This window comes from Solanum dulcamara, chromosome 5 (genome assembly GCF_947179165.1).
Source record: "Solanum dulcamara chromosome 5, daSolDulc1.2, whole genome shotgun sequence".
NCBI lineage: Eukaryota > Viridiplantae > Streptophyta > Magnoliopsida > Solanales > Solanaceae > Solanum > Solanum dulcamara.
The window spans coordinates 18,553,041-18,564,397 of record NC_077241.1 but is presented as its reverse complement, the minus strand read 5'-3'; the positions used below and the strand labels follow the sequence as shown (position 1 = coordinate 18,564,397).

At 36.6% G+C, this 11,357-nt stretch overlaps 1 protein-coding gene across 6 annotated transcripts; it reads right to left on the bottom strand.

The window, feature by feature from the left end:
- Nucleotides 1-418: 418 nt before the first annotated feature.
- On the bottom strand, nucleotides 419-5,080 carry LOC129889073 (pentatricopeptide repeat-containing protein At3g53170). 6 transcript variants are annotated; one of them, XR_008766789.1, is made up of 5 exons: nucleotides 4,703-5,080; nucleotides 2,235-3,321; nucleotides 1,853-1,977; nucleotides 1,210-1,265; nucleotides 419-999 (listed from the first exon to the last, which is right to left on the bottom strand). XR_008766789.1 is itself a non-coding variant. In XM_055964193.1 (4 exons), exons 1-3 carry the CDS (start codon nucleotides 5,000-5,002, stop codon nucleotides 1,258-1,260), a joined length of 1,395 nt encoding a protein of 464 aa, XP_055820168.1. In that variant the 5' UTR covers nucleotides 5,003-5,080; the 3' UTR covers nucleotides 419-999; nucleotides 1,210-1,257. The 6 variants fall into 6 exon arrangements, 3 of the variants coding, with proteins under 3 accessions (XP_055820168.1, XP_055820167.1, XP_055820166.1); XR_008766790.1 differs by having other exon boundaries at nucleotides 1,861-1,977; XR_008766788.1 differs by having other exon boundaries at nucleotides 1,210-1,977.
- Nucleotides 5,081-11,357: the final 6,277 nt, after the last annotated feature.

Sequence of the window (11,357 nt, the reverse complement as noted above, 5' to 3'; positions counted from 1 at the left end):
GAGAAGTCGAAAATCTACTTCGAGATCTCAATGCTTTCCTCAAGCAAGCTTAGATTCTGCTAATCCCATAGTCAAAACAAAATAAATAAATAAATCAAATCTCGTATTAATGTTTTGACACACATTAAGATCTAAAAATCTAATTGTACAAATATATTTTTTTCTTTTTAAACATGCATGAAATTAGTTGATTATAAATTTCTATACAGTAAGTGATAAGTAATTAAATTTTTATTCTGTTATGCAGATTGTATTATAGCTCAGTTCAATGTTATGGGGTAATAATTTGCCCCAGTTGCCGAGTTGTAGAAGATGATGGAAATCAGATGAGATTTGCAAACACAACATAAAATTTATGATCAATCCAAAATTAAATGATATTTTATTAGGCCCACTCATAACACATGCTTTTCACATCTAGTATCAAACATATATTGTACAGTAATTCATTTCCCAGTAACAAGTGAAAAAGCAATACATATATTGTAATTCATTTCCCAGTAACAAGTGATAAAACAAAGGGCTGGAAAACGGTAAAACTATCTTACACTACATTGCTCTATATATCTGTTAATCAAGACTTGCAACCAGTAAGAGGTAAAACAACCCGATTTAGAAGAAAGAATCAGGGAGTGTCTTAATAATGCTCCGACCATGGGTTTGCTCTTTTGAAAGAAGTCCAGTTACATCACTGACATGTTCAAAACCCATGCATGGTTGAGTCAGCTCTCATTAGGGAAAAAGGCCTTGCTGCATGACTATTAGAACTGCAATAGACAACACCACAGTGACAGCTGAAGTGGTGTAACTCCTCAATGTTACCAAGGAGTTAATCATCCACCATAATCACCCACTACTGTAAAAATCTTCATTCACCTAAGCATCGCTGAGGTTTTCAACTGAAGATGAATCCAGATGTTGCACTTCAGACAGCACAGCACAGTTTGGCTGTTTCATGAACATAGTAAACAACAGAACTTTAACTGCTTCCTCTCTTACCTGTGTATACACATATGCCAATTCAGGAAAAAAAGAGTAGGGAAATAGCATACACAGGAAAACAAACTGTAAAGCTTCTCAGAGAAGTTGAACCAAACTATTCCCTAGCAAGAGCTTTCGGAAACTACAAATCTCTCTACTTGTGGGTTAAGTCCTTCAAAAGTTAACATAAAAATGTAAGAGATATGGCATTGTTGCAAATAGACTCACTATGTTCTTCTCCTTGGATCCATGCCATCTGAGTTACATATCGTTATATCATCCTTCTACACAAACAGATATCATTGTTATGATGAAGTACCCCAACTCAAATAGATATGTCATTTCTCAGTAAGTAACTAAATAGATATGTATAGAGAGAGAGAATTCGCAGGAGCGACAATATTTCACATCCAAAAACAAAAAGAGAGGATGTATCAAAAACAGTTAAAAACAGATGGAGGACAGCTCCCGGTGGATTTGTTCCACCCAATGCATTCATAATAGGCAAGCAGGTGACATGAATCTATTCTGAAAACATTAAAGTTATCTTCTGGCAAATGCATGCATTTTAATAGATAGCTAATAAAGGATCTCTGTCAGGGCATCAATTGAGATACTAGTTCCCTTTTTTTTCTCTCTGCGTGTGTGTGTGTGTGGGGGGGGGGGGGGTTAGAGAAACTTAATTTGTATTTTAAAATAAGTTAACTCTTCGGTCTTACAAACCAAAAGAAAGATGTGTGAGTTCATGAAGCCCCTTCTACTTTGGCTCACCACTTTGACTGCTTGAAAGCCTTTCAGTTTTAGGCCATTTAATGACTAAAGATGGGTTCTCAGAGCCAGTGAACAAGAGAAAATAGACCTTCACACTTACAAACTCACATGCAGATACCAGTCTGCCCACTTTCACAAAATTGACATTGATGAACAGAATTCCAAGTGAACAGTTTCCTTCGGTAGCAGATAGATTGTACTAGCTGCTGATCAGTTCATTTGATTCTAAGAAAATGCAACAACAAAGTGTCAATATCAAGTCGTCAATTGAATGATAACTTAGTACACACAGCGAAAAATAAACGCTGATTTATTAGAGAATACCACTGCCCTTCATTATTATCTGCACTTAGCAAGAAATATCATGGAACTAACTTAAATAGCTGGTTTTATGCTACTAACTGCGAGTCTGAGAGGAATCATACTTTATGAAGAAAAAATGATATGCACAAGGAGAAACAGAGGCAGGATAGTACAATTACCACAAGAAGTAATTATTTTAGTCTTCAAGTCATTTGCATCTTCGATCATCCCTTGTGAATTGTACACCTGGATCATGGTAGAAAAAGTGATGTAGTCTGGTTTACATTTTCTGGCCTTCATTTCCAAGAACAATGCCACCATCCTCTCTATATCACCAGCTTGACCATAAGCACTGATGATGCAATTGAAAAAAGGAGTATCTAGAACAACATCCGAATTCTCTACTTGCCTCATGATTGAATCCACATTGTCCAGAAGTCCAGCTCTACTATAAGCACTGACAAGAGAGCAATAAGTGAATGAAGTTGGCTTCACCCCCTCGTGCTTCATCTGTAGGAAAAACTGTTCCATGTTCTTAATGAGGCCAGCCTTCCCCAATGTCTCAATGATGATATTGTAAGTCACAACTGTTGGAGAATAGAACCGATTCCTCATAAAATCAAGTACAGACTCCATTTTCTGATACATGCCAGCTCCTCCATATGACTTGATTAGAATGTTAAATGTCATAACATCTGGCTTTATTCCCATTACCTGAAATTCTTCAAACCACTTCTCCATTTTCTCAAGTTTCAAACAGCTGCCATAGGACCCAATTACTGAATTTAAGGTGAAAACATCAGGAAAGGCAGTCTCACTTTCGATCATATCGGTCAAGGAGCTTTCCATCAGCTCAAACATCTTAGCTTTACCATAGCCATTAATTATGGTATTGTATGTCACAGAACTACATTCAATTCCCAAATACACCATCTCGGCCAAAATGTATTCAATCATATCAAAACGACGAACTTTAGTGCAGCACTTAATAAGAATCGAGTAAGTATACACATCAGGCTTGCAATTACTAACTGATTTCATATCATCAATGGTTCGCAGTGCCTCATCAAGGAGGCCACTAAGACCATATGCACTTACAAGTGCAGTATAAACATCTACTGTTGGTTGAAGCCCATCTGCTAGCATAATCTCAAAAAGCAAGTTAGCTTGATTTGGCTGCTTGCACTTGCCGAGCATTACCAAAAGCTTAGCATATGTATGGCATCTTGGCTCATACCAATGTTGCTTGCGAAGAAGGTCGAAAATCTAGGAGTAAGAACACATTTCTGTCAGAAAAATTGTTAAAACAAAAAATACGAGTTTTACCTACAGTTTTATTTGGAACACAGTAACAACTACAATGGCTTCTGGGTGAGGCAAAATCAACTAAGCCTCAGTCCAAACTATTGGGGACATAAACTTAAACATGTGTATGCAACGGAAGATTCATAAATAAAAACAACGCAACCCAAAGGAATGAAATACTAATTATGACTTCATGTTTAGAATTAAAATATTAAACCTTAAACACACAATAGTTCACCCATTTTTCTAGCCTCCACTCCATTCCAGTCGAGCATGTGATCAAGAGTTTGATTAGAAGAATTATGAAAGGCTTGCAATGAAGGGGCTTGAAGAGAAGCTTTTCAAGCCAGTCTTAGAAATTTTTTCCAATTCACTAAAAGGCATGACAAAACATGATCAGTTTCACTATTTAAAAGTGAAAATTAGCTGATTTTATAACCAAGAAAACTGTATCTGACAATAAAATTTAGGATATAGCCTTTGCTGCACAGGTGAAGCTAAATCAACAACGCTGATAGGAATGCACTGCGACGGGCATGAAGAATGAGGGGATGTCAATGATGCAAGAATAAGAATTTTGATGGACACTTACGAGTTGATACAATGAAGCAATAGAGAAGGAATTTTACGGCCAATCTAAATCATCAGAATTGAATGAAAATTAAGGATACACAAAAGGCGGGATTAGAAAGTAATTTTCTGTATTTACTATGAATTGAGAAAGAATGAAATGTATTTCATCTGTATCTGAATTTTGTAATATTTGCTATATCTGTAATTGTTGTATGTTTATGTTCTTGAAACAGCAGAATGCTTCATCAAACAATTGCCAAGTCTCGTTGAGCATTCCTGTTGCTAGATAAGCAATCGAGTAAGACCACTGCTTCAAATTACTGGCATGGTAAACAAATGGTCTGTTTCAGACTCACATGAATCAGAATCATAAATGCTGGAGACACAAGGAACCTTAAACCATGAGAAATAACAACAAAAATGAATGACTATTAAGCTCGATAGTTGTGTGTTTTTCGGTAGTTCTAGAATTCATCAGGACAATGAAAAAAAAATCTGAAACAGTTTATTCCACTGAGGAATTGGAGGGTGAATTGTTGTTTTAAGGTTCTTCCTATTGGATTTTTTCCCTTCAATTCACTGAATTGAATTTACATTAGTTTAGTTCCAAAGCTCTCTTCTTTTAGATTTCAATTTGTTTCTCTCTTTTCTTTTGAATCAATACATTCAATTATCCTTATCAATGCCTATAGAAAATTTATTGAATCATCAACAAGGAATGAAGTAACTACGGAGCTATATTCGAAGCAGAAGGATGAAGGAATGCAACCTTAAGAGCCGAGTCCCAGCGATTATCCCTAATAGCATCATCGAGAGCCTCCAAAACCGCCTTGGGCCAAAGGTTAGTGTACTTTTCTGAGTTCGCTTTCCTCTCGATATCTCTAATAGCGGCTTCTGTTCTAAGTATACGAGAAAGGTTTTTCTTTGAACATTTCTGGAGCCCTTGTGAAGTACTAGTCGATGATCTGATAATCAAAGCTCGTGGTTTAACATCTTCTTTCATCAAATAGGATGAGACAAAGGTGGATGAGCAGCATAGCTTAGCAGGGCAAGCAAACTGAAGCTCCATACCCACTCACTGCACTGGAAACAAGACGATAAGGGGTGCAAAGCACTAGTATGTAATGTGTAATGTCATACACAAAAAGGTAAGGTCATCCCCTTTATTTCTCATAAAATACTTCTCCACGTTGAAATATTAGTACATTTTTAGTTCCTTCTCTAACATTTTTTTTCCCAAAAAAAGATTTTAAAAAATGTTCTTAAAATTATGTGAAATTAAACAAAAATATCATTTTTTTAATAGTTTGTTATAAATTTATCCCTATAATTTGGTCTCAAAATACCCGAATAATTTGATGCAAAAATGTCATATTGTTACTTAATGAGTAAAAAAATATTATTTTTATAATTAGTAATTTATTAATCACCAAAATGGGTATTTACAAACTATGCTACAACTACCCAACTAGCCATCTCAAAGACCAACAGTTACCTGCTAAATGAACTCAGAAAACTAAAAGCTACATTTTATCTAGCAATAGATTGGTTGAGGCAGTGCGCTAACAGAACAACCACAAGAAACTTTCGTTCTATATCTTCCATTGGGGACTCATGTGTAACACTCCAAAATTTTTGTAAACTAAGATCGAGACATTCTTCGTATGGGTATGAGGTTGTATCGAATGATTCATAATTGTGTGCATTTGTGGAGGTTAATTCTTTAGTGTGAGAATAGATTTGGAGATGAATTAAGTTCATAAGGATCCTCTAGCACAAAGTCGAATTGAAAGTTTCTTTACTGATTGAGTTTCGGTAAAAGATTTTACTTGGGTCAACTTCAAACAATCATATCTTCTAGATTATAAAGAAATAGATGACTCATGACCTATCAAATTAAAGGTCTTTCAATCCTCTTTCCAACGCCACTAAATTTGTCTCATTTGAATTTCGGAATAAAAAGTTATGACTGTTTTACCAGACACTGCCATATCAAAAATTCAGGACCAGTAGCTACGACTCAACTCAACAACCAGTAGAGATTTCTACGAATCGTAGAAGTCCTTTTCTCAGAATATTCCTGCACGTCCTCCAAGGCTAGTTTGAACTAATATTATACACACACATATATAGAGTCTAAATGAGTATGAAGGTCAAACATGATTGATTAAATCGAGAAAGAGTTTTGATGGGATGTGAATAATTTTGAAAGCTTATTTTACTGAAAAAACTTGATGATTTGAGCATGAGCATCGATTTCAAATGAGTTTGAATTTTCATATGAATTGAGTTCTTGAGTCATTCATGATTTTATTGAGTCTTAAAGCATGATTTGTGAAAATCTTAAATAAGCATGAGTCGAGCATGAGTTGAGTTTGAAAGGTTCTTGAACTTCTATTATTTTGAACATGAGTATTTCTAGTGTAAATTATTGTTTGAGATAGAGTTTTGAGTATATTTGATTGAGCTTGATAGCATATTTTTTTATAAATGAAAAAACATGATGAATTGAGATGAGACTGAGTTTTGAAAAGGGTCCAATGACCAGATGAGATGATTTGAATATTTTACCTGATAGATATGAGCAACATATATTTTGAGAGTAGTATTGAACACCGATTTGGGTAAGAGTATAGTTATAGCTCAAATCCCATGAGCTACATATCTAGCATAGGATGGAGGGTTAAACCTCCTAAGTCCCAAAATGATGGACTTTGATTGATTGTGGATCCAATGATAGTGATTTGTCCTTATCCTGGCAAAGTATTGGATGGGTGTGGCAATGACACCACTTCGTTGTACATCACTCGCTCATATAACGATGGTTGTCGGTTAGAGAAACTCTCTAACAATAATACAAAATGAATGATTTGATATGATTGAGACTGCATATGATTGAGTCGATTTGAAAAACTATGATTGAATCAATTGAAAGACATTGCATATTTTTGAACTTGCATCTTTATTGAGTTGAGTTGAATATCTTTGAGTAAGTTTCCTTTCAGCTATATTACATACTCTTACATTCCATGTAATGACGCCATTTGGCCTGCATCGTTACATAATGCAGATACAAGTATTAGAGATCCTCAACAAGCGTATCGTTGAAGATCATTTCTACTCTCAGCTTTTGGTGAGTTCTCCATGCATCCAGAGGCACTCTTGAGTTATTATCTTTCTATTTTGAGTATTTTTTTTGGGGTAGCCATGAGCTTGTCATTGACACCTTCTTGATAGTGATAGAGGCTTCATACACAGATTGATGATAGTGTCGAGTAGATGTTTTGGTTTTCAAAGCTATTCTTATGATATGGAGTTGATTTGAGATTTGTTTTAAATACATTATTCTTCTCGAAATGTTGATTTGGTTAGTCCACTTGAATGTCTTTTAAATTCATTGATTGAATGTGTGATCCGACCAAGTGGTTTGCTTGTGAACCAGCAATGGTCTTCAAGTGTCGGTCATGCCTAGGGTACCCTCTTGGGGCATGACATCATGCTTTTAAAAACTCTGATATTCCTCTCCTTCTAAATTGCATGTATTAATTCTGTGCACACTAATTTTAACACATGAACCTGATGACTTTTCTCTTTAGTCTTCTGGATGATCCATTATTGCATTGCAGTCCAAGTATCACTTAGAGGCTAATTTATAGTTATTTACTGAAGTAGTATCTCCCATAGTGAGTTGGAAAATATACACTCTAAACACATATGGTTTCTTGTTTCTTCATCTTGAACATAACACATATATAATCCACACGCATCTTCCATTTATGCAACTTGTTTGTTGTGAATAGACTGTTTTGGATTTTCAACCATAAGGTAATGATGCTTTAGTTCTTGCTGAGTTGTGACACATAATATAACTTTAGATTCATCAAGTTTAGCCCTTCAATAACATTTGGTGTACACATCTTTTTCCAACACTAATGCCTTCTTAGTTATGAAATTCGCTCCAGACCATATATAGCTTTTATAATAGGTTTGGATAACCTTAGTATCACAAATAATTGTGCCCATTATGCTTGACCCCCCCAAAATCAATATCTTAATAATCTGAATTTTTTCTTCATGGAATAACTATTTGGTTGTCCCAGAATATATTTTTTTCTACCATTTGATAAATCAATAATTGCCCGGATAATTCTCTTGGAGGACAATAGTACACCAAGGTAGCTAAATGACAATTCTCCATGGCTATATCCCAAAGTCTATTGGATTTGTGACATTTTTGTGCTTGAGACCCCTCCAAAATGTGTACCTCATTTAGGCAAATTGACTTGCAATCCTGAAGCAATTGTAAACATAGAAAAAACTTCATGGAGAAGTTATATTGATAATAGGTCTCCTCTTGCAAACACTAGGAGATCATTTACAAAGCTTAAATGTGATCTTGGGTCTGCTACATATAGGAAGACATTTGAATTGCTTTTGATGAGCTATGTAATTCAGTTTCCTACTTAAATATTTCATGTTTACAACAAACAAGAAAAAGGAACATTGGGCCCCCTTGCCTGAGTCACTGGTTTCCTCAAATGGTTTGGTAAGATTACCCTTAATCAAGTTAAAAAAGGAGACATTGATTACACATTATATCACCCAACTGATGAATTTGATAGGAAACCTTAGGCCTACCATTACTTGTTCCAAATATTTCCAATCTACAATATTCATAAGCTTTTTGGATATCAACCTTTATTATTTTTTAAGGTAAATTTTTGTGGTTGTTAAGACATTTTATTAATTAAATCAAAAGCCAACAAAAAAACATCCAGCCCAAGTTCACAATTATATTGGAGATAAGCCCACTTTCCTAAATTTTTCTCTATATAAATGTATCTTTCTCCCCTTTGATGCCTTCACATAGTACATATGCCTCTTTTCTTCTTCTGCCATGCTTCCGCCTTACTGTCGGTGTAACCCTACTCTCCGTTTTCTTCTCTTGTGGGTGGTGCCATCTCCTCTACTCATGCGGCCTTTCCTTTTACTAACACAAAAAATGTCATCACTAGACCAAGGTATCTTCATTCCTCTTTTCTCCTTTTCCTCGTTAAGCTCCGATCTAACATCTCCTTATCCTTTCAGGAGAAAGCTTGTTTTTGTCTGAAGAAGTAGCACATGAAGGTATCCATTCGTAGTCTAAAGCTCATTTCCCCAAGGGTTTGATTTTGGTGATGATTTTTATGAGCTAACAACGATTAGAATCTCTGACTTAGCAGCTGTAAAAAAGTGTACGCATGTAAATATTCATGTGGCTTAGAAGCATCTCCCTGTATGCACCGCACCTATTAATCTGTTTGTGCATGTTTGATTCTCTTGGTGCAAAGTCTTAATGAAGGGATCTGTGCTTTTTCTATGTTTATGATTTTTCTTCCAAGTGTTGGTACTTGCTGGAAAGAGCTGAATATCTTCTCTTCAGTAGAGTTAATAGCAAGGTTAGCTATGTAGTCTGCAAGTTTGTTACGTTCTCTATAAATATAATAAAAGATATCCACCTTTATCATACATACACGTGAGACATTCTTCCTGCTATAAGTTTTGACTAGTTCATGTGCAAGAATGATGCTATCAACCACCGAAAGTGACTAGTTTTTTTTTTTTTTAAGGGAACAGACCCTACACGAGGCTCCCACCTCTCGTGCACAGTCAGGGGTTGAGCAGCACCCCCAAGCCTTAAAATAGATAACAAAAGTAAAAGTACAAGGAGGGGGACATAAAACCTTACCTCCGATCCTATGTTGGTTGATAAGTCGGCTAACCTACTAAGGTCGGCTAACTCATCCCCAATACAAAAAGGGCTAACTATAATTAGAAAGCAGTAAACCTATGAGAGGACTCCTCCCGGTACAAATCGACTAAAAAAGCATAAATGAGGGAGACTCTCCCCTTCCATGAGAAAATAAGAAAGTAACCTACACTAGTCCTATTCAAATATGCTACAAATCAGACATAACTACATTGAAGAAGAACAAGTATACGAAACTTCTATCTCGCATGGGATGGGAAAATTCTTTTCATCTTTGCCCTTTTTAGTCTTGTCGTACCAAGTAAATCCAAAGGAACTATGTAACCCATCAAGAACCTGATAATCAGCTAAGGAGGGTGAAAAGAGGAGAAGTATATGGAACTGGAGCATTCAGCAGCCTTGGTATTTTTGATGAAAGAGGTGCTCCAAGAAGCTTGGAAGCAAGGGGGCTGCTGCAGGTGTGAGTCCCCTGCATTCATGGCTGTTGCCTCCTTTTGTTTGAAGCTTTGTGACCCTGCACAAGTAATCAACCAAGCAAGGATCTCCAATAATGTTGTTACTAGTAGTGACTGCAGCCTGTTGCATCTCAGTCATGTAGCTGTTGGTGCTGTGATGTAGCTTCTGCACATAGAGACATACAACAGAAAACAAAAATAGAATTGAAGATTCATTTTTGATGTCTGCTGGATGGATTTCCATGTGTTGGGAGTTGTCTTGCTGATCTGGAATGGTGTTGCTGTAGGCTATGGTATGTGTGGATGTTGTCTCCCTTTGTCTGAGACTTTGTGTACCTTATGTGCCTGCACATAACAATTAGAAGAGCAGGGAGCTTCAAGAGTTTTGGGGTGCAATGGATCTGCTGCAGGTATTGCAGTCAAGGAATTGGCATGGGTGGAGAGCTGATGTGTTGGTGAGGTCCTATCTTGGAAGGCTGCTGTCTCTATGTTGATGCCTTTTATTTGCCAAGGTGACCCATTAGCTGTTGTACCTACACAAAAACCATCAAAGGAAAACAACCAGCCAACAAGACAGAAAAACCAGGATGGGCCTATAGCAGTCTTGGAGTTTCTATTTGATTTGGTGGTTGTATCTTTGATGTCCTCCAAGTAGTTATTGTTAATGCATGTTTATGTATCACTCCAGTAGCCTGCAACAATACAACAAACAAACAAAAGCAAGAAAGAACTTGCACAAGCTAGCAAAATAGAAAGGACCTCTAAGAGTGTTTTGGAGCCTGTTTGCTCTTTCAAGGTCGCTCGCCTAACGTCTACAATTATCCGATTGATATGAAACTCCTTGAGACTTGCACAAACATGCTTTTCTTTTGTCCTGCAAGATTTTGAGGCATTTTGCACAAGTTGGAGTTTCCAAATAGCAAATTGCTCCCTCTTTAGGCTTAAGACAGCTGACTTTTTCAAGGTCGCTCGCCTAACATCTCCAATTATCCGTTTGAGATGAGACTTCTTGGGCCTTGCCCCTATAGTATTTGATGCAATCCTGCAAGCTTTGGAGGCCTTGGTGTAGGTCCACATGATCCCAATCACCCTGCACATCATACCCTGTTGTGGCTTGGTCATAGGCTGCTGCAGGTCCTTGGGTAGCTCCATGTTACTTCCATAGTAGAGGGGGTTAAGACGCTTGTTGTTGCTAGCTACTCCCAAGAGGAGACCCTTCC

Excerpts from the sequence above, each read along its gene's own strand:
- LOC129889073 (XM_055964191.1), bottom strand. The coding sequence starts at position 5,002 with ATGGAGCTTCAGTTTGCTTGCCCTGCTAAGCTATGCTGCTCATCCACC. Across the intron at positions 3,322-4,702 it reads GCTGGGACTCGGCTCTTAAG|ATTTTCGACCTTCTTCGCAA; the intron begins GTTGCATTCCTT and ends TCTTACTCCTAG.